Below are 23747 nucleotides of genomic sequence, written 5' to 3'. Positions count from 1 at the left end.
TATCGGATACACAGCGTTTTTTATGGCGTACGGCACTGAGGCGGTACTGCCTTGCGACATAATCCATGACTCACCTCGAGTGCGCATGTACGAAGAAAGAGAGGCCGAGCTCGATCGGCAGGACAGTTTGGATGCCTTGGAGGAGGAGCGCGACATGGCAAAAGCCCGTTCCGCATTCTATCAACAACAGGCTCGAAGGTATCAAAGCAGAGAAGTGCGGGCCAAAACCTATAACGTTGGTGAACTAGTTCTGCGCCTGCCGGAGAAGAAAAAAACAAGCTCAAGCCCAAAGGGGAAGGTCCCTTCATTATCGACCAGGTTCTGACCGGTGGAGCGTACCGTCTGCGGGATGCATCAAATAATCGACTTGAGCCAAACCCATGGAACGCAGCGAGACTACGAAGATTCTACGCCTAGCGCCGGACTCTATGTTCGTCTCCTTACCTCCATGTATTTTTTGCACATCTATTTTTTCGTCTTTCTTTCTCTCTTTTCTTTTCAAAGCCCTAAAGGGCTAAACCTGTGTCTCGGTTACACAATCTTGACGCGCTAACCGCGCTCAATACACCTGGGGGCTTCCTATACAGAAGCTTAATCTAATTATTTTTCTGGGCTTCATGCCTCGCACATGTGTCATCCTTCCGTGTGTACCTTTTTTCACCATTATATGCATCGATATGACTTAAGTTTTGGCCAAGCTGGGTTGCCTGGCTCTTGTGTTTATGCCCTACGTTCCCGTTAATTCGGCTAGGGCATAAGGGGAGCACCTCTGCGATTGTTACTGCCGGGTCAGCCGGATGTGTATCTCAGACTGGGTGAAGCCTAAAGCTAGCGTTCTTAAGGGAATATTCAATCGGTGAATAAAAGATGACTTTCATTTAAATTACTACATGCCACTAGATGTTTTTAACCTGTGACTCGCAGCCCAGACATGCACATTAGGGCATGCGTACCCAGGGAAAGGAACCCTTAACAGAACTATTCTCCCTGGAAGATGTTTCTTACTACCCATGTAATATAACATAGCTAGTTGGGTACTTGTCTGTTCAAGCACTTATGACCCCTACGCCTGGTTTCCATGCATACCCCAGTTTTTATATAACCGAGTGGGTATTCGGATACACTCCGGACTATCGGGTCCAGAGGTCGAAGTGAAAAGGTCCGCCATGACAAATGATTTACAACCCGGCTAGGGACATTACATATGTCACTTGAAGTACACAGTCACTAAGACTGATTAAATTCCTCTTCTATACCATCCAACAGGCTGTCTAGCCTACAATCCTATTGGGAATACTTTTCGGCTAACTCTACTTGATCATACACTAAACTGACAGGGATTTCTTTCCCATCGGGCCCCACAGGTCCGACCTCGGCCATGTGGTTTGGGTCAGCCTTGGTGTATCGTGTCTTCACCATAGCCCAGGCTTCCCGTGCACCCTATCGACAGGCCGATATCTTCCATAACCAGAAGCGCCGCCATGCTCCCTTTAGCTTCTCTATAAGCTCCCCCATGCCTCCTGGCGGGGACGCGGATGGCCACAAGGTTTGGGCAATACTCTGCATCACCTGCCGAACTTGTTCGTGCAGTTGTGAGAGCTCTGGCAGAAGATCACCCGAGGACCCATGCATCTCCTCCGCGGGACGACCCATCAGCATACCTGCAGATATAACGCTGTTAGCAGGCTTCTTCACCGAACTCCTTTAAAAAGTTCGTTCAAGCACTTACTAAAAATGCTGCGCTGAAGCCGTTTATTCTCCTTCACGGAGTCCGCAAGCTGAGCTCGGACATCCTTCAGTTCCACGCCCAGCCGGATATTGGCATCTTGGAGATCGTTTTTCTCCTGCCTAACTCGCGTCAGCACGCGCTCGCCAGCGTTTCGCTGTCGATCATCACGTGCCGTATCCGCCTCCACGGCCTCCGGATTCACTCCGGGGCCACCTGCAACATCTATTGTTAGGTGTGCATGTACGTCGCATACCACCAGGTACTGATATTCTTTGCAATAGACAAAAGAGTTACCAGGGGGACCCTTTGCGGACTCCTTCAATGCGGCAACAACGGCCTCCAGCTGGGCCTTGCACTCGTCCAGCTCTTGAGACAGTTGGGAATTCTTCTCAGTAAGTACCTGCACAAATTTGATCCTTAAATCAGTTGCGTCAACTGTTTCAAGTCTCAGGGGCTACTGATACATATAATCGTCAGATTTACTTACCCGTACATCCTTTACATACTGGTACGTGGCTCTGGCTAGACCATTTTGAGCAGCACAGAGGTACGCATCTCCAGAATTGAAGGCATCAAATGCCTCTGGTGAGAAGCAAGTGTCACGGAGTACGGCCCGGCGACGCCTATGATTCATGGCGCTCTCCACCTCTGAATTTGTAGCGGACAGTCTATCTGCATCCTCTGTAGGAGGAGTATCCGGCGTCCGCCCCACGTCGGCTTCCGCCTCTATGTCCAGCCCTGGAGCCCGACTGGTGGAAGCATGATCGGCAGCCTCTCCAGACATATTCTGGCGAGCGTTTTTTCTACCAAAGAAACATGGACTTCATTACATTTTGAGAAAGACGACAACCACGGAGCAGGGTTTTTTGTCATACCTCTGCAACGGCGTCTCTGTCCTGACCGCCTTCCTTTTTGGCCTACACAGCCTTGGTGCCTCTTGTTGGCGAGTTGCTGCGGGTTCGGCATGGCGTCCTGAATGCCTTCCCTGTAAAACACCATATGTATATGGTAGGTGAAGTGTCTAAAAGGGGATCCTAGTTTTTGGAGTTGGGATTTTGGTTTTTCTTACGTGCGATGCAGGGAGCAGTCCGGGATAGTCGGCCGTAATGGCCACCATGGCGTCATCACAGTTCAATTGATAGAACTGCCTGTCTATCAGCTCCACGAATATGTCCGGATCTTCTTCGAGTCTGGGACCGAGGGCCTGGTCAGGGTCCTCTGGTTGTGGAGATGGGCTGTTGACCTCCCTTACAGCTTTCGCAGTTCCTGCCATAAAATGGCAAGGTAAGTACCTACGACAAAAATGCGGGAAGAATGGGAGTAAGGAGATATAACTCACCCAGCTTGGAGGGTTGTACATGGAGAATCCATCCCGTGGCTTGATGCGGATGAACTCCTCTTCCTCTCCCTTGAACAACTCGGACATAATTTTTGGTAAAGCAGCAGCGGAGTCCGGTCCCTTATGCCCGCAACGGGTGGCATCATGTTCCCCGTTAAAACACCACAGGGGGTGCCCTCGATATTGAAGCGGATGCACTCCCCGCATTATGCATATTGACATAACTTCGATTACTGTCAATCCTGATTGAGCCAGCGCTTTAATCCGGTTCATCAGGTAAAGGACTTCCCCGTTGTCTTCCTCCTGGGGGCTCTGTGGGCGCCAGCTTCGCTGTTTCTTCAGAGGAGCATTGTTGAACTCGGGAAGACCCCGCCGAACAGGGTCTGGAAGCGGGACGTCCTCCATATAAAACCATTCCAAAGGCCAGTCTTCGGACGTCTTCTTCGGAGTACCGGACAGGTATCCAGTTTCGGCGATGCACCATATTTCGGCACCGCCCACTTGATAAAGTGACCCCTTCTGTGTGCGAGGGACGAGGCAAAATAACCTCTTCCACAGCTCGAAATGAGCCTCACAGCCCAGGAAGCAGGGGTGAAATTATGCAGTTGGAGGCCGTAAAACTCCAGGAGCCCGTGGAGGAACGGATGAATTGGAAATCCGAGTCCCCTTAATAAGTAGGGAACAAGGCACACCTGCTCCCCCGTAGAGGGGCCGAGGAAGCTCTCCGCTTGCTCCCCGCCATTGTAGGTGGTGAGCCCAGCTCGGACGGGAACCATATACGCTGGAGGGAGGAATCCCTGAGTCTGCAGTTCGACTAATCGACTATGTGGGACGGAACATCTCTCCCAATCATCGGGCTTAGGGCTACGGGGGCGGGAAGAGGAGCTACGATGGTCGGCCATGTTGGAATGGATTTTTCCGAAGCGCGCTCCAATGGATTCTTGTTGTGGGAGGATGGTATGGATTGGATCTAAGAATCCCCATCCCTTTAATAGACGATTTATTTATCTGGCTAGGGGGTGAATGTAAAAACGCCCTAGCTCCTCGTATTCATTCGATGCGTGGAGGATAGCCCTTATTGGGCGCAGAAGCCAAGAAGTCCAACATTTATGGGTCCGGACACTGCTTGAAAAACATTCAAAATTTGAGAACAACCCGCCTTGCAATGCCGAAGACAATACTACGTGCCGGACTTGACGTCATTGAAGCCTGGTTCGGGGGCTACTGAGGGAGTCCTGGATTAGGGGGTCTCCGGACAGCCGAACTATATCCTTTGCCGGACTGTTGGACTATGAAGATACAAGATTGAAGACTTCGTCTCGTGTCCGGATGGGACTTTACTTGGCGTGAAAGACAAGCTAGGCAATAGGGATATGTATATCTCCTCCTTTGTAACCGACCTTGTGTAACCCTAGCCCCCTCTGGTGTCTATATAAACTGGAGGGTTTTAGTCCGTAGGACAACATACAATCATACCATAGGCTAGCTTCTAGGGTTTAGCCTCTCTGATCTCGTGGTAGATCAACTCTTGTAACACTCATATCATCAAGAACAATCAAGCAGGACGTAGGGTATTACCTCCATCAAGAGGGCCCGAACCTGGGTAAAACATCGTGTCCCCTGCCTCCTGTTACCATCCGCCTTAGACGCACAGTTCGGGACCCCCTACCCGAGATCCGCCGGTTTTGACACCGACATCCGTCTTCTAGGCTTCTCGGATCCTTCCCAACAAAGTGGACTGAATTTCCAATGCTGCAACAAAACCTCTCGGAACTATCTCCAAGCGATGTTCTCGGAGATCATCGGCTAACTCCTGAGGTAATCCTTCGGTTATGAGAGTATTAACATAACTCTTGCGACTCAGAGCATCTGCCACGACATTAGCCTTTCCTGGGTGATAATGCAGTCTCATGTCATAATCCTTTATGAGCTCCAACCATCTCCTCTACCTGAGATTCAACTCCTTCTGCATGTAGATGTAATTCAAACTCTTATGCTCCGTGTAAACATCACAACGATCTCTGATAAGAAAATTTCTCCAAGTCTTGAGCGCATGCACTATGGCTGCTAGCTCCAAATCGTGTGTGGCATAATTCAACTCATTATGTCAAAGCTGACGTGAGGCATATGAAACAACTCTTCCTTCTTCCATAAGAACGCCTCCAAGTCCTTGATGAGAAGCGTCACAATATACTTGGAAATCCTTGCGTATATTCGGAAGAATTAGCACTGGGGTTGTAACCAGATGTTTCTTCAACTCTTGAAAACTGGCCTCACAATCCTCGGTCCAATTAAACTTGGTGTCATTCTTCAATAACTCCGTCATGAGCTTTACGATCTTGGAGAAATTCTCAATAAATCTCCGATAATATCCTGCAAGTCCAAGGAAACTGTGTATCTCTCCAACTGAGGTGGGTGCCATCCATTCGGTGCCAGATTTAACCTTGGATGGGTCTACTGCTATTCCTTCTCCTGATATAACATGTTCGAGAAATCCGACTTCCTTCAACTAAAACTCGCATTTGCTGAACTTGGCATACAACTGATGTTCCATGAGCTTCTCGAGAACCAAGCACAAATGTTCCTTGTGTTCTTCTTCATTCTTCGAGTAAACCAATATATCATCAATGAACATCGCAACAAACTTATCCAAGAACTCCACGAACACCTTATTCATCATGCTCATAAAGTAGGTAGGGGCGTTAGTCAAACCAAAAGACATGACTGTGTGCTCATATAGCCCATACCTTGTGGTAAAAGCTGTCTTAGGTATATCATGTTCTCGGATCTTCAGCTGGTGATACCCTGATCGAAGATCGATCTTAGAGAAAACTTTAGCTCCCTGCAGCTGGTCAAACAAATCATTGATCATCAGTAGGGGATATTTATTCTTGATCGTCACCTCATTCAACGCATGGTAATCAACAACCATTCTCAAGGATCCATCCTTATTCTCAACTAGAAGCACTGGGCTCCCCATGGTGATGAACTTGGTCGAACATAACCTTTCTCCAATAACTCCTTAATCTGCTTCTTAATTTCCTCCAAATCATTTACGGGCATCCGATACGGTCTCTTGGATATTGGTCCGGTACCTGGCAACAGCTCAATCAAAAACTCTATGTCTCAGTCTGGAAGCATGCCTGGTAGTTCCTCTGGGAATACATCAGGATAATCCTTCACAACTGGTACTTCCTCCTGAACAACTCCCGAAAGTAAATTTACTTGAGTCCTCCTTGGCGCATGCCTAGACACATACTTGATCCGTTTTCCCTCTGGGTGGTGAGAAGAATAGACTTACTAGCACAATAGATGTTTCCCCCATACTTGGATAGCCAATCCATGCCTAGTATCACATCCAATCCTTATGATTCCAGAATAATGAGGTATGTGGGAAAATGTGCCAACCTATGGTCAACGGTAACTGAAAACATCCCTGGCTGGCCATATACTCCGCACTTAGTGAGCTCACTAACATAGGTGTCTTAAGGACTACGATTGACAACTTAAACTTGTCCACAAATCCCCTTGATATGAATGAATGCGATGCACCAGTATAAAAAAGAACAAGGGCTGTAAATGACTTAATAAAAAACTTACCAATAACCGCGTCAGGCTGCTCGTCGACTTCCTCCACGTTGACGTGATTCACCTGACCTCTGGCAAAGGGATTTGGCTTCTTTCCTGAGCTTCCATTTCCATTACCATTCTTTGCCTCAGGACACTCGGTGGCATAGTGTCCGGCCTTCCCGCACTTGAAACAAGTAATGTGACTCAGATCTTTCTTGGCGGGGGTTGCTGGGTTGGAACGGCACTGGCTGTTGTTTCCTCCATTCCCATTACCATTCTTAGAGCCACTATGGTCGTGTGAATTTCCTCCATTGTGAGAATGGACTCCATGGGTATGATGAGTGTTTCCTCCCAAGTACGGGGAATAGCGAGGCTTCTGCTGAGCTCGAGAGTTGTACTTCCCCTATCCATACTTCCGTTTGTGGTCCTCTATCTGCTGCTGCTTGCCTTTGATCATGAGGGCCCTATCTACCAGCTCCTGGTAGTTGGTTAAAGTTACCACCATCAACTGCATACTTAGCTCATCATTGAGTCCCTCAAGAAATTTCTCCTGCTTTGCGGCATCTGTGGCCACATCATCTGGGGCATAGCGATCTAATTTGCTGAACTCATCCACGTACTGCCCCACAGTACGGTTCCCCTGGCATAAATTGCGGAACCCACGCTTCTTCAAACTCATGGCTCCAGTTGAGACATGTGCAGTGCGGAAGGCCTGCTGAAATGGGGTAGGTGGTGGTGAAATTATCCCACCAAGAGGATGCGGGTCCATCAAGCTGATGTGCGGCAAAGCGCACCTTCTCCGCATCCGTGCATCCAATAGTTGTTAGCTCTCTTCCGATCTTGCGGATTCAATCATCAGCAACAATCGGCTCGGTGCTGCTAGAGAACACCGATGGATTCAACCTTGGGAAACGGGCTAGGTTGTCAACTAGGGGTGGTGGCGGTGGGTTGTTGTTGCCTTGGTTCTGGATGAGCATTTGCATCAAGGCATTCTGCTATTGGATCAACTGGGTGAGCTCTAGCAGGAAAGTGAATCCGGGGTCACGTCTCGGAGGCATCTGATAGGTTAGAGGGGTGAGAAAACAGAATAGAATAAGGTCTAATGAGATATTTCACTACCCAAATGCATATGAGACGAACATATTCAATTCACACCACTCAATTTCAAACAAGATTCATACAATCGATCTAAGCTACTATTACAAAATATCGCGAACGATTTCTAACTACATGGAAGAACTCTAATATAAATATGGTGGTCTACTAGAAGTTTTGATCAGTGGAAGACTCCATAATATCATCTCCAGCTTCGTCTCCATAATCATCATTGTCCTCATCATCACTGTCTTCTTCATCATCACTGTCTTCTTCATCATCACTGTCGGTGCATGTGTCTGTGTCATCTAGTATGATGTAGTCTTCCGAACGAATGTCCACTTCAGGTTCTGGTTTCACCACGGGTATTTCTAGCTTCTTCCTCAGGTCTTCATTCTACTCCAGAAGCATAGCAATTTCCTCTTTGTATCCATCGCGAGTTGCCTTGAGTTCCTCCTCTAGTTCCATATTACGGGTCATCACCTTCTTGGTCTTCTTCATGATAGCGCACATCTGATTCTCATATCAACGAATGTGTTGATCCATCTCCTGTATGTATGTTGCAATAGATCCATCCTTCCTGGTGCGAATCATCTCCCATTGTTCATCCCGGCGTCCACATATCTGGTAGACGGTGTCTTCGAGATCCCTGTTGTACACCTCGCAAATGCGTCCAAAAGTGATGTGGGCGGCCATGCTCCTTCCTAAGCTCCAGGTTGGTGCATCAAAGGAAAACTTGATGGGCTCAGTAGTTGGTACAGAAGTCCTTCTAGGAACACAAACTTGGATCTTCCAGCGCTCCTCTTCTGGTAAAGTTGCAGTGAAGGTTCTGGTGAAGTTTGGTAGGCCGATGTTCAGGTACCTCGTGACTTCCTTCAAGTGTCGTCCGAAAGGGGTGTCGTCCTCAGGCTGAGTGAACTTGTTCCTTGGGTCCGACATCTATAGTGTAGGAATGGAGAAGGATTAGAAATGAATAGAGAAGATTATCATGTGGCTTTTCCTAGTGGTCGCGTCCTACAGTCGACGTGGGCTCTGATACCATCTTGTAGCGACCCGATCCCAATGGATCGAAGTCTCTGTGCTTAATTGTCATCCCTGGATCGGTATGCTAACACACACAATACTCGAGGATTTATAACAGAGTTCAATCACACACTTATTACATTGAGGTCCTCATAAAGAGTATTTATTACATAAATATGGTTGAAGGCCAACTAAATAAAATAACTGCGGAAGCCTCGAAGATAATGAGTCCATCCAACTCCACAGCAAAACTGAGTGCACAACAACGACCTATCACACCTTAATCCCTGTCTGAAAATTTTGCAACATGACGTTGCAGCCATGTAGGTCAGCACATGGAATATGCTGGCAAGATCACACTATAGAGCAATGATGAATAATAACTATCTCTACATGCATATTTGGCTGGTAGAGGCTTTAAGTTTAATTTTGCATAAAGCTAATTTTTTTCCTACAACAAAGGAATAAATTTTAATTTACTACCAAGTTTATGCCATTATCTTCAAAGCTTCCACGGTTATTTTATTTAGTTGGCCTTTAGCCATATTTATGTAATAAATACTCTTTATGAGGACCTCGATGTAATAAGTGTGTGATTGAAATCTGTTATAAATCCTCGAGTGTGTGTGTAAGCATACCGATCCAGGGATGACACTTAAGCACAGAGACTTCGATCCATTAGGATCGGGTCGCTACAGATGGGCATCTCCATAGCCCGTTGATACGCCTAGTTGATGTGAGACTATCTCCTTCTTCTTGTCTTCTCCACAACCACTATCTATTCCACCTATAGTGCTATGTCCATGGCTCACGCTCATGTATTGCGTGAAAGTTGAAAAAGTTTGAGAACATCAAAATTATGAAACAATTGCTTGGCTTGTCATCGGGGTTGTGCATGATTTGAATATTTTGTGTGATGAAGATGGAGCATAACCAGACTATATGATTTTGTAGGGATAACTTTCTTTGGCCATGTTATTTTGAGAAGACATAATTGCCTTGTTAGTATGCTTGAAGTATTATTGTTTTTATGTCAATATTAAACTTTTGTTTTGAATATTATGGATCTTAATGTTCTTGCCACAATAAGAGAAGATTACATTGATAAATATGTTAGGTAGCATTCCACATCAAAAATTCTGTTTTTATCATTTACCTACTCGAGGATGAGAAGGAATTAAGCTTGGGGATGCTTGATACGTCTCCAACGTATCTATATTTTTTTATTGTTCCATGCTATTATATTATCTATCTTGGATGTTTTATATGCATTTATATGCTATTTTATATGATTTTTGGGACTAACCTATTAACCTAGAGCCCAGTGCCAGTTTATGTTTTTTCCTTGTTTTTGAGTTTCGCAGAAAAGGAATATCAAATGGAGTCCAAATGACCTGAAAATTTATGGAGATTATTTTTGGAAAATATAAAAAAATACTGGAACGAAAAGATATTGGAGAAGAGCCACCACCCCCTAGGGCGCACCCTCTGTCCTTGTGGGCTCCTCGTGGGCCCCCTTAACTTGTTCTCGATGCCAACACCTCTTATAAATCCCCAAACCTCCAAAACAGAACCTAGATCGAGAGTTCCGCCGCCGCAAGCCTTTGTAGCCACCAAAAACCAGTCGGGACCCTGTTCGAGCACCCTTCCGGAGGGGAGGAATCATCACCGGTGGCCATCTTCATCATCCCGGGGCTCTCCATGACAAAGAGGGAAGTTCACCCTCGGGGCTGAGGGTATGTACTAGTAGCTATGTGTTTGATCTCCCCCTCTCGTGTTCTTGATTTGGCACGATCTTGATGTACCGTGAGCTTTGCTATTATAGTTGGACCTTATGATGTTTCTCCCCCTCTACCTTCTTTTAATGGATTGAGTTTTCCCTTTGACGTTCTCTTATTGGATTGAGTCTTTAAGGATTTGAGAACACTTGATGTATGTCCTGCATGTGCTTATCTGTGGTGACAATGGAATATTCACGTGATCTACTTGATGTATGTTTTGGTGATCAACTTGCGGGTTCTGTGACCTTGTGAACTTATGCATAGGGGTTGGCACACGTTTTCGTCTTGACTCTCCAGTAGAAACTTTGGGGCACTCTTTGAAGTTCTTTGTGTTGGTTTGGATAGATGAATCTGAGATTGTGTGATGCATATCGTATAATCAAACCCGCGGATACTTGTGGTGACATTGGAGTATCTAGGAGACATTAGGGTTTTGGTTGATGTGTGTCTTAAGGTGTTATTTTAGTATGAACTCTAGGGTTGTTTGTGACACTTATAGGAATAGCCCAATAGATCGATCAGAAAGAATAACTTTGAGGTGGTTTCGTACCCTACGATAATCTCTTTGTTTGTTCTCCGCTATTAGTGACTTTGGAGTGACTCTTTGTTGAATGTTGAGGGATTGTTATATGATCTAATTATGTTATTATTGTTGAGAGAACTTGCACTAGTGAAATTATGAACCATAGTCCTTGTTTCTAAGCATTGCAATACCGTTTTCGCTCACTTTTACCACTTGCTACTTTGCTGTTTTTATATTTTCAGATGACAAAAACCTATATCTACCATCCATATTGCACTTGTATCACCATCTCTTCGCCGAACTAGTGCACCTATACAATTTACCATTGTATTGGGTGTGTTGGGGACACAAGAAACTCTTTGTTATTTGGTTGCAGGGTTGTGTGAGACAGACCATCTTCATCCTACGCCTCCCACAGATTGATAAATCTTGGGTCATCTACTTGAGGGAAATTTGCTACTATCCTACAGAACTCTGCGCTTGGAGGCCCAACACGAGTCTACAAGAAGAAGGTTTCGTAGTAGACATTAGAAATCCACGGAGAAAACCTTCAGATCTATAGAATTTGGTGAGGGATTTAAGAGGGGAGAGAGAGAGGGAATCATGGACAAACCTCCTCTATTTCAAATGCTCTTGGGGTTTGTGTGGGGGCTGGGCTAGGGAGGGCCGGCCCGCGGCGGTTAGTAAGTGCACATGTAGCGTCTTTTGTCCAGGCGCTACACAAGGCAGTGTAGCGCATGTCGGCTAGACGCTGCACAACCAGAGGCGTGGTGTGAAGGAAATATGCCCTAGAGGTAATAATAAAGTTGTTATTTATATTTGCTTATATCATGATAAACGTTTATTATTCATGCTAGAATTGTATTAACCGGAAACTTAGTACATGTGTGAATACATAGACAAACAGAGTGTCCCTAGTATGCCTCTACTTGACTAGCTCGTTAATCAAAGATGGTTAAGTTTCCTGACCATAGACATGTGTTGTCATTTGATGAACGGGATCACATCATTAGAGAATGATGTGATGGACAAGACCCATCTGTTAGCTTAGCATTATGATCGTCTAGTTTTATTGCTATTGCTTTCTTCATGACTTAAACATATTCCTCTGACTATGAGATTATGCAACTCCCGAATACCGGAGGAACACCCTGTGTGCTATCAAACGTCACAATGTAACTGGGTAATTATAAAGATGATCTACAAGTGTCTCTGAAGGTGTTTGTTGAGTTGGCATAGATCGAGATTAGGATTCGTCACTCCGTGTATCGGAGAGGTATCTCTGGGTCGTCTCGGTAATGCACATCACTATAAGCCTTGCAAGCAATGTAACTAATGAGTTAGTTGCGGGATGATGCATTACAGAACGACTAAAGAGACTTGAAGGTAACGAGATTGAACTAGCTATGATGATACCGATGATCGAATCTTGGGCAAGTAACATACCGATGACAAAGGGAATAACGTATGTTGTTATGCGGTTTGACCAATAAAGATCTTCATAGAATAAGTAGGAGTCAATATGAGCATCCAGGTTCCGCTATTGGTTATTGACCGGAGATATGTCTCGGTCATGTCTACATAGTTCTCGAACCCGTAGTATTTGCACTTTAATTTATCATGAACTTAGTAATATGATTAATTGAACTTTAATTTATCATGAACTTAGTCCTGGTAGTATTTGCATAACTATGTTGTAGATCAATAGCTCGCGATGTAGCTCCCTATCTATTTTTGGTATGTTCCTAGAGAAAAACTATGTTGAAAGATCATAGTAGCAATGATGTGGACTGGGTCCGTAATCTGAGGATTATCCTCATTGCTGCATTGAAGAATTATGTCCTTGATGCACCGCTAGGTGACGGACCTATTGCAGGAGCAGATGCAGACATTATGAATGTTTGGAAAGCTCGGTATGATAACTACTTGATAGTTTAGTGTGCCATGCTTTACGGCTTAGAACCGGGATTTCAAAAACATTTTGAACGCCACGAAGCACATAAGATGTTCTAAGAGCTAAAATAGGTATTTCAGACTCATGCCCGAGTCGAGAGGTATGAGACCTCTAACAAGTACTTTGCCTACAAGATGGAGGAGAATAGCTCAACCAGTGAGCATGTACTCAGATTGTGTGTGTACTACAATCACTTGAATCAATTGGGAGTTAATTTTCCAGATAAAATAGTGATTGACAGAGTTCTCTAGTCACTATCACCAAGTTACTGGAACTTCGTGATAAACTATAATATGCAAGGGATGACGAAAACGATTCCCGAGCTCTTCGTGATGCTGAAATCAACGAAGGTAGAAATCAAGAAAAGCATCAAATGTTGATGGTTGACAAGACCACTAGTTTCAAGTAAAAGGGCAAGGGAAAGAAAGGGAACTTCAAGTAGAATGGCAAGCAAGTTGCCACTCCCATGAAGAACCCCAAAGCTAGACCCAAGCCTGGAACTGAGTACTTCTACTGCAAAGGAAATGGTCACTGTAAGTGGAACTGCCCTAAATACTTGGCGGATAAGAAGGATGGCAAAGTGAACAAAAGTATATTTGATATACATGTTATTGATGTGTACTTTACTAGTGTTTATAGCAACCCCTCAGTATTTGATACTAGTTCAGTTGCTAAGAGTAGTAACTTGAAATGGGAGTTGCAAAATAAACAGAGACTAGTTAAGGGCGAGGTGATGATGTGAGTTGGAAGTGATTCCAAGGTTGATAAGATCACCATCGCACACTCCCTTTACCTTTGGGATTAGTGTTGAACCTAAAATAATGTTATTTGATGTTTGCGTTGAGCATAAATATGATTGGGTCATGTTTATTGCAATACGATTATTCATTTAAGTCAAAGAATAATTTTTGTTCTATTTACATGAATAAAACCTTCTATGGTTATACAATCAATATAAATGGTTTATTGAATCTCGATCATAATGATACACATATTCATAATATTGATGTCAAAATATGCAAATTTGATAATGATAGTGCAACATTTTTTGTGGCACTGCCGTTTAGGTCATATTGGTGTAAAGCGCATGAAGAAACTCCATGCTGATGGGCTTTTGGAATCACTTGATGCTTGCGAACCATGCCTCATGGGCAAAGATGACTAAAACTTCGTTCTCCGAAACAATGGAGCGAGCAACAGATTTGTTGGAAATAATACATACGGATGTATGTGGTCCGATGAGTGTTGAGACTCGAGGCTGGTATCATTATTTTCTGACCTTCACAGATGATTTGAGCAGATATGGGTATGTCTACTTGATGAAACATAAGTCTGAAACATTTGAAAAGTTCAAAGAATTTCAGAGTGAAGTGCAAAATCATCGTAACAAGAGAACAAAGTTTCTGCGATCTGATCATGGAGGAGAATATTTGAGTTACGAGTTTGGTCTTCATTTGAAACAATGCAGAATAGTTTCGCAACTTACACCACCTGGAACACCACAGCGTAATGGTGTGTCCGAACGTCATAATCGTACTTCATTAGATATGGTGCGATCTATGATGTCTCTTACCGTTTTATCACTACCGTTTTGGGGTTATGCATTAGAGACGACTGCATTCACGTTAAATAGGGCACCATCGAAATCCGTTGAGACAACACCATATGAACTGTGGTTTGGCAAGAAACCCAAGTTTTCATTTCTTAAAATTTGGGGCTGCGATGCTTATGTGAAAAAACATCAACCTGATAAGCTCGAACCCAAATCGGAGAAATGTGTCTTCATAGGATACCCAAAAGAGACTGTTGGGTACACCTTCTATCATAGATCCGAAGGCAAGATATTCGTTGCTAAGAATGGATCCTTTCTAGAGAAGGAGTCTCTCTTGAAAGAAGTGAGTGGGAGGAAAGTAGAACTTGATGAGGTAACGGTACCTACTCCCTTATTGGAAAGTAGTTTATCACAGAAATCAATTCCAGTGATTCCTACACTAGTAAGTGAGGAAGCTAAGGATGATGATAATGAAACTTCTGATCAAGTTACTACCGAACCTCGTAGGTCAACCAGAGTAAGATCCGCACTAGAGTGGTACGGTAATCCTGTTCTGGAAGTCATGTTACTTGACCATGACGAACCTACGAACTATGAGGAAGCGATGATGAGCCCAAATTCCGCAAAATGGCTTAAGGCCATGAAATCTGAGATGGGATCCATGTATGAGAACAAAGTGTGGACTTTGGTTGACTTGCCCGATGATCGGTGAGCCATTCAGAATAAATGGATCTTCAAGAGGAAGACGGACGCTGATAGTAGTATTACTATCTACAAAGCTCAAATTGTCGCAAAAGGTTTTTGACAAGTTCAAGGTGCTGACTACAATGAGATTTTCTCACTCGTATCGATGGTTAAAAGTATGTCCGAATCATGTTAGCAGTTGCCGCATTTTATGAAATCTGGCAAATGAATATCAAAACTACATTCCTTGATGGATTTATTAAAGAAGAGTTGTATATGATTCAACCAGAAGGTTTTGTCAATCCTAAAGGTGCTAGCAAAGTGTGCAAACTCCAGCGATCCATCTATGGACTGGTGCAAGCATCTCGGATTTGGAATATACGCTTTGATAGTGTGATGAAAGCATATGGTTTTATACAGACTTTTGGAGAAGCCTGCATTTACAAGAAAGTGAGTGGGAGCTCTGTAGCATTTCTGATATTATATGTGGATGACATATTGTTGATCGGAAATGATACTGAATTTCTAGATAGCATAAAAGGATACTTGAATAAGAATTTTTCAAAGAAAGACCTCGGTAAAGCTGCTTACATATTGGGCATCAAGATCTATAGAGATATATCAAGACGCTTGACAAATTTTTCAATGAGTACATACCTTGACAAGTTTTTGAAGTAGTTGAAAATGGAACAATCAAAGAAGGAGTTCTTGACTGTGTTGCAAGGTGTGAAGTTGAGTAAAGACTCAAAACCCGACCATGGCAGAAAATAGAAAGAGAATGAAAAATTCAATCCCTATGCCTCAGTCATAGGTTCTATAAAGTATGCTATGCTGTGTACCAGACCTATTGTATACCTTCGCATGATTTTGGCAAGGGAGTACAATAGTGATCTAGGAGTAGATCACTGGACGACGGTCAAAATTATCCTTAGAGGACTAAGGAAATATTTCTCGGTTATGGAGGTGATAAAAAGAGTTCGTCGTAAAGAGTTACGTCGATACAAGCTTTTGACGCCGATCTAGATGACTCTAACTCTTGATCTAGATACATATTGAAAGTGGGAGCAATTAGCTAGAGTATCTCCATGCAGAGTATTGTAGACATAGAAATTTGCAAAATACATACAGATCTGAATATTGCAGACCCGTAGACTAAACTTCTCTAACAAGCAAAACATGATCACTCTTTGGGTGTTAATCACATAGCGATGTGAACTAGATTATTAACTCTAGTAAACCCTTTTGGGTATTAGTCACATGGAGATGTGAACTAATCACATAAAGATGTGAACTATTGGTGTTAAATCACATGACGATGTGAACTAGATTATTGACTCTAGTGCAAGTGGGAGACTGAAGGAAGTATGCCCTAGAGGTAATAATAAAGTTATTATTTATTTCCTTATATCATGATAAATGTTTATTATTCATGCTAGAATTGTATTAACCGGAAACTTAGTACATGTGTGAATACATAGACAAACTGAGTGTCACTAGTATGCCTCTACTTGACTAGCTCGTTAATCAAAGATGGTTAAGTTTCCTAGCCATGGACAAGAGTTGTCATTTGATGAATGGGATCACATCATTAGAGAATGATATGATTGACTTGACCCATCCTTTAGCTTAGCACGATGATCATTTAGTTTACTGTTATTGCTTTCTCCATAACTTATACATGTTCCTATGACTATGAGATTATGCAACTCCCGGATACCGGAGGAACACTTAGTGTGCTATCAAACATCACAACGTAACTGGGTGACTATAAAGATGCTCTACAGGTGTCCCCGATGGTGTTTGTTGAGTTGGCATAGATCGAGATTAGGATTTGTCACTCTGTGTATTGGAGAGGTATCTTTGGGCCCTCTCGGTAATGCACATCACTATAAGCCTTGTAAGCAATGTGAATAATGAGTTAGTTACTGGATGTTGCATTACGGAACGAGTAAAGAGACTTGTCGGTAACAAGATTGAACTAGGTATTGAGATACCGACGATCGAATCTCGGGCAAGTAACATACTGATGACAAAAGGAACAACGTATGTTGTTATGCGGTTTGACCGATAAAGATCTTCGTAGAATATGTAGGAACCAATATGAGCATCCAGGTTCCGCTATTGGTTATTGAACGGAGATGAGTCTCGGTCATGTCTACATAGTTCTCGAACCCGTAGGGTCCGCACGCTTAACGTTCAGTGACGATCGGTATTATGAGTTTATGTGTTTTGATATACCGAAGGTTGTTCGGAGTCTCGGATGTGGTCACGAACATGATGAGGAGTCTCGAAATGGTCGAGACATAAAGATTAATACATTGGACGGCTATATTCGGACACCGGAAGTGTTCCGGATGGTTTCGGATAAAACCGGAGTGTTGGAGGGTTACCGGACCATCCCCCGGGGGGGGGGACTAATGGGCCTAGATGGGCCTTAGTGGAGAGAGAGAGGGGCTGCCAGGGCAGGCCGCGCACCCCCTCCCCCTTGAGTTCGAATTGGACTAGGAAGGGGGGCGGCGCCCTCCTTTTCCTTCCCCTCTCCCACTCCTTCCTTCCCCCTCCTAGTAGGACTAGGAAAGGATGAATCCTACTCCTACTAGGAGGAGGATTCCTCCTCTCCTTGGGCGCCCCAAGGGCCGGCCGGCCTCCCCCCTTGCTCCTTTATATACGGTGGCAGGGGGCACCCTAGGACACACAAGTTGATCTCTTAGCCATGTGCGGTGCCATCCTCCACAGATTTCGACCTCGGTCATATTGTTGTAGTGCTTAGGTGAAGCCATGCATCGGTAACTTCATCATCACCGTCATCACGCCGTCGTGCTGACAAAACTCTCCCTCGACACTCAACTAGATCTAGAGTTCATGGGACGTCACCGAGCTAAACATGTGCAGATCGCGGAGGTGATGTAACTTCGGTGCTAGGATCGGTCGGATCATGAAGACGTACGACTACATCAACTGCGTTATCATAACGCTTCCGCTTACGGTCTATGAGGGTACGTAGACAACACTCTATCCCCTCTCGTTGCTATACATCACCTAGATGGATCTTGCGTGTGCGTAAGAAAATTTTGAAATTACTGCGTTCCCAAATAGTAATGCACTCGGAGACGAAGGGAGGAGCGACCATCACCGACGGTCGAATATATACACCACGTGAGCTGAGAGTTTTCAAGAAAAGACTCGACAGACCGATAGTCAACCCATGATGAATAATAATGATCTAATTTAGTTTTGTAGTATATATATTTAATTGTACAAGTTTAATCTTTGAATTATGAACATAGGAAATGTTGTCCATGTCGTCGTCGGACGACGAAAGTCTCCCGGTGGAGTGCGACTGGTGCGGCGACGACCGGGGTCTATGCGACAGGCCTCACCTGGTAGAAGGTCGACGCTTCAGCATTAAGCTCCAGGAGACCTTCGATGTTGAAACGGTACGCAACAATGACAAGTGTTTTTTCGTAATTAAGCACGACTTCTGCTTCTTCAACGTGTAAGTTTCGTATTTTACAATTCGACTAGCTTATCCCATGCCATGCAAGACACTATGTCTTGGAGAGGACGAATTTTGAAGATCATGAAAGTATGGAAACAAATATAATTCACGTAAGGACCCATCATGGTATGGATTTTGATGTAAATCTATACAATTCTGAGAGCGTAACCCATTTTGGTTGCCCGAATTGGGAAGCACTTTGCAAGACGTATGATTTTCATGAGGGTATGCTTGTCACCATGGATCTTGGTGATCCTGACATCGGCGAAGACAATATGGACATTTGGGTCCTTGTTGATACACTTCTACCGCTATGTGAGTTTCTCAAACATAGTTATTAAGTAATTTATATTATTTATTTCAAAATAGTTGACAGCTTATTTTCATTGATAGCTTATTTTCATTCTACAAAGAATGTGCGGAAGATGGTAGACAGAACCTACTACACCGATGGCTCAGAATTAACTTATCAGGGGAAAATCATGTGATCTGATTTATTAATGATCTTGAGAATTACAATATCTATTATCAAACTCCTGCACATTATGGTCAATATGTGCCACTAGTGCACGTGTTGAACTACGGTAACATCCATGGAGATGTCATGGAAAGATTTTTTACTATTACGACATTCGTGAATCTTTTGCATAAATTCTTCTAAAACTCAACTACATTGCTAACTACGAAGTTATTACTATGTTTTCAACAGAAAACCCTGAACGATTGTTGCTCATCTGATATTTCCGAAAGGTCGCCTTGATGTTATGAGCTTACGGCCAGGTCATCCTACGCATCACTGTTGTTCATACCGGATTTCTAAAACCGATGGAGACATGACAATCTTTGATTGGAAAAAATGTATGATTAATCATAGGGAGCTACTTGGAAACAACATTGTGCGAAGCACAAGAATTGGAGACAGGATAATCTTCATTCTCCATAATGGAGGGCCAGGGCCTATCTTGTTTTATACTATTTTACCTAAAAGAGGGTAGTAGGTCCTATGAGAGAGGATCAGGTCCTTGGTACAATGTGTTATTATGTGCTACAATGTGTTAGAGTTGATGATGATGAGGAGGAGTTGTGATTATGACTAGTGACCAACTTGCTATATGATGTCTCATTGATAAAATTGATCATGAGGAGGTGTTATATGACAATGATGTAGTATGATGATAAGTTGTTAATGATATGATGATGATGACAATGATTTATTATATCATTGGGTGAAAGAACCGCGGATTAGTTTCAAGTGGATGGATCCATCCACTTGATCCATCCACTTGAAACTAGTCCACGGTTCTTTCATCTAGTGATGTAATAACTCATTGTGATGTAAAAACAATCTATAAATTGCTACTGCATGAAAACTTGTATAATGGTGTATGAATACGACATAAAATGAAGAAAAAAAATAATACGCAATAATAGTAGTAGCGCAGGCTCAGAGGCGCGTTGCTAGTACTTACCAGTAGCGTGTTACGAAAAAATCAATACTACTAAGTACTTATAACAGTAGCGTGTGTTGACCAACACTACTGCTAACCTTTAGCTGTAGCGTCTTATCAATAGCGCGGCATCTCGCGCTACTACTAGGCCAAAAACCCACGCTACTGCTAGGCTTTTCCTTAGTAGTGAAGAACCATAACCCTAACCCCAACATAACAAGAACCATAACCCTAACCCTAACATACTAAGAAGCCTAATCCTAACAAATGCCAAACAATCATCTCATATTTCCATACATATTTCAAAATCCATGAAAAACTAGGGTTTGCCCAAACATGATAGACTTGAGCAAATGTGAGCATTTTTTCAAATGAAAAGGAATCAGAGAAAATTACCTTAAGGGAGAGATTGAGGTCAAAATCCACGAAGAAAAATCTTCAAATCTGCAGGATTTAGTGAGGAATTTAAGAAGGGAGAGAGAGAGAGAATCGCGTCCAGACGTCCTCTGTTCAAATGCTCTTGGAGTTTGTGTAGGGACTAGGCTAGGAAGGACCGGCCGCCACTTGTGTAGGGACTAGGCTAGGAAGGACCGGCCGTGACGGTTAGTAAGTGCACGTGTAGCGTCTTTTGTCTAGGCGCTACACAAAGCAGTGTAGCGCGTGTCGGCTAGACGTTGTACAACCAGAGTGAGGTGGGCCCTTGCCCAGCCTCAGGGTGCCACACCGCATGCGTGTAGCACCTATTAATCAGCCACTACACAAAAGGATTAGTTGGGTGAAAAAGTTTCACCCTTTTCTCACCCTTTGTGAATTAGTGGCGTTTCGAGGTTATTTTTGCCCATTTTGCCTCGCGAAGTTGTTGCTTGTCACGTCAAAATCAGAGGAAAGAAGAGGCGAGGGGTCCTTGTCCCGTGCAGAATCCCATCACCGATTCCACGGCACTGCACACACGTATGGCGCCGGTGCAAACTTTCCTTGTTTGGACCGTTCCACGCTGGCTTCAGCGACCCAACGACAAGATGTCCCATCCCGTCACGGAGCACGTTCGTGTACACCAACTTCTCGCTGAGCATATAGCATGTTTCCTTCGTTTTCCCGTGAACATGTGTACTAGTATCTCTGGTTAGGGGAGAACAGTGTTTTTTCTGTGCAGGACAACCGTTTTTTTTTTTGCTCGTTAGAAAGAGAAGACGGAGATCCAATTACAGGATAAAGCTTTGCTTGGACGATTAGCACACAGTGGTGCCGTAGGTAATCTCCACAGAGGTATGAAAAGTCTGAACCGAGAGCTGTGGGAGATGGATACATGATGAGTACAATTACATCTGAAGAATATGGCAACAGTACGAGATGGCTTATGATTCCTGTACATGCACCAGCACACATAAATCGTGTCGCGTTAGCTGACTTCCCGCCCCATCGATCTTCTAATTATTCGTTCTACCAAGTGCAGAATGGCTAACATCTAAGCAGCACGCATCTCCTGTTGATCATTAGGAGCTGCTGTCGCTGCTGCTGCTGCAGCTGCTTCGGCCTCCCTTTTCTGATCTCAACTGCTTGTTGTATCTGTCGAAGAACTCCTTGTTCTCCTTCTCCAGCTCTTTCCATACTGCAAGCACGCCAACTCAGCGTCAGTACAGATAAGTGTGTTCCTGCTGATCAGAGGAAGTAACTGATTTGAGACGGACCGACCTGTGGAGGTGACGACCGGCTGAACGTCGGCGCGCTTGGACAGCGCCTCCATGCACTCCTCCATGCTCATCCCGAACGTCATGCACTTCTCTATCAGATGGTGAACCTGCAAATTAAAAATCCCACCTTAATTAGTTGACCAATTCTGATGTCGACGTGAGAAATCAATGTCCTGTGCATGCTGATGCTGGTGATCATCTATCTGCTAGCTAGAACTAGAAGAACCAAGGGAGCAGCAGACCAAGGTACGAATTAGGGGATGGGAAGACGACGATTGTAGTAGCACATACCATGCGGATGTAGGAGGCCGGAGAGTCGTCTCCCAGGGCCATATTGTATCTTCTTCCTCTTCCTCGATCGTAGTCGTAATCTGAGGAACCGTGTGTATATGGGGTTGTGTGGTGATAAGGCGTGCAGAGTCGACGGGGGAGGAACCTATTTATACATGCACCATGGATGAGGACACCGAGTCGCCCGCCGGCTCCCTGGGCCGGGTCCATGGACCGGCGTGCGGCGTTTCTTCCCCCCGGCGGCGTGACTCAGCGGGCCGGCGTATGGACGTGGCGCGCGGAGGCTGGGGCCGCAAATGCGGGCGGGTGCGTTCACGTGGGCGCCGGCAGGGGATTGGAGGAGAGGCGATTCGCCGTGCGAGAGATCGGAAAGGGATGTGGAGATGGTGTGGCAAATATCTCATCCCTATCCCGTCGTAGGCTCGGCTGTCCGCTTCCAGGTCGTCCATGCCATGCCCGAAGAAGGGTCCGGGCGTAGGAAGAGGCTGGGCGGACACGCACCTCGTGCCTTCACGTGCCACCTGGCCCCGCCGGCCACGTCGCGACGGCCAACGTGGGGATTCCGGATTCCACGCCGCTCTTTTTCTTTCATTCTTTCTGGCCCCTGTGCTGTTCCCCTCGCCGGCTCGGCTCGCCTGAGGATCCTCAAGTGCAGATTCAGTCACTGGCAAATAGTGTGGTGTTGTAGTGGACGTCCCGCACGGTCGGGGTTTGTTGCGCGGTCAATTCGGTGTCATGGCGATGTGACGACGGTTCACTGTGTACTTCCACCGCAGAGAGCAGTGAGCATCGCAACCAATCAAGCAATCATACTACTCACTCACGAAGCTTGCTGTGATGGCTAGCGCTAGAGGCGACAGCGTACGGTGGATCCCGCCGTGTCCCGGTGCACAACATGCATTGCATTGCATGGATGGAGCGGGGCGTGCCAGGACGAATCGGACAGACAAAATGCTTGCGTGGTGCGCGGGCAGGGGCTTGGGGCTTACATGGCGGGGTAGCTGTCACGCATGCACGCTGCCTCCCGCGCAGATCCGTCGGCCCCAAAATTTTCATTCAAACCAATTGATCCCGGTTCGGAGTGGCTGCTAGTGCTGCCGCGGGCAGACTCGCAGTCACGCTCGTCTGCGGTCTACTGCTCCAAGTCTTTTTTCTTGCACCAGACAACTATGCGAGCACGCATATACTCCTATTTCTTTTACTCCCTTCATTTTTTAGTCTGCATATAAAATTTAATCAAAATCAAACTTTGTAAAAATTGACCAAGTTTATGAAGAAAAATATCAACATCTACGATACTAAAGCTATATGGTATGAAAATTAATTTCACAATGCATCTAACAATGTTGATTTCATATTGTGGATCTTGATATTTTTTCATATAAACCTAGTCAAAGTTAACAATGTTTGACTTTGACCAAATCTTGTATGCAGACTAAAAAGAAACGAATGAAGTATATGAAGTAAAGTTATTACTGAGCTCTTGCACTAGAACCTACTCCTTTAGTTAATATAAAGTTGAGTCATTTATTTTGAAACGAATGGAGTATGACACGAGAGACTCTGAG

The 23747-nt window shown here is 44.6% G+C and overlaps 1 protein-coding gene across 1 annotated transcript; it reads right to left on the bottom strand.

Annotated features, from left to right (window-relative positions):
• Positions 1–21466: 21466 nt before the first annotated feature.
• Positions 21467–22319, bottom strand: LOC125553957. Its single transcript, XM_048717595.1, has 3 exons — positions 22180–22319; positions 21890–21995; positions 21467–21806 (listed from the first exon to the last, which is right to left on the bottom strand). Exons 1-3 carry the CDS (start codon positions 22219–22221, stop codon positions 21691–21693), a joined length of 264 nt encoding a protein of 87 aa, XP_048573552.1. The 5' UTR covers positions 22222–22319; the 3' UTR covers positions 21467–21690.
• Positions 22320–23747: the final 1428 nt, after the last annotated feature.

The sequence above is a fragment of the Triticum urartu genome, chromosome 4 (genome assembly GCF_003073215.2).
Source record: "Triticum urartu cultivar G1812 chromosome 4, Tu2.1, whole genome shotgun sequence".
Lineage (NCBI taxonomy): Eukaryota > Viridiplantae > Streptophyta > Magnoliopsida > Poales > Poaceae > Triticum > Triticum urartu.
The sequence above is the reverse complement of the archived record's forward strand: the minus strand, read 5'-3'. Positions and strand labels throughout refer to the sequence as shown.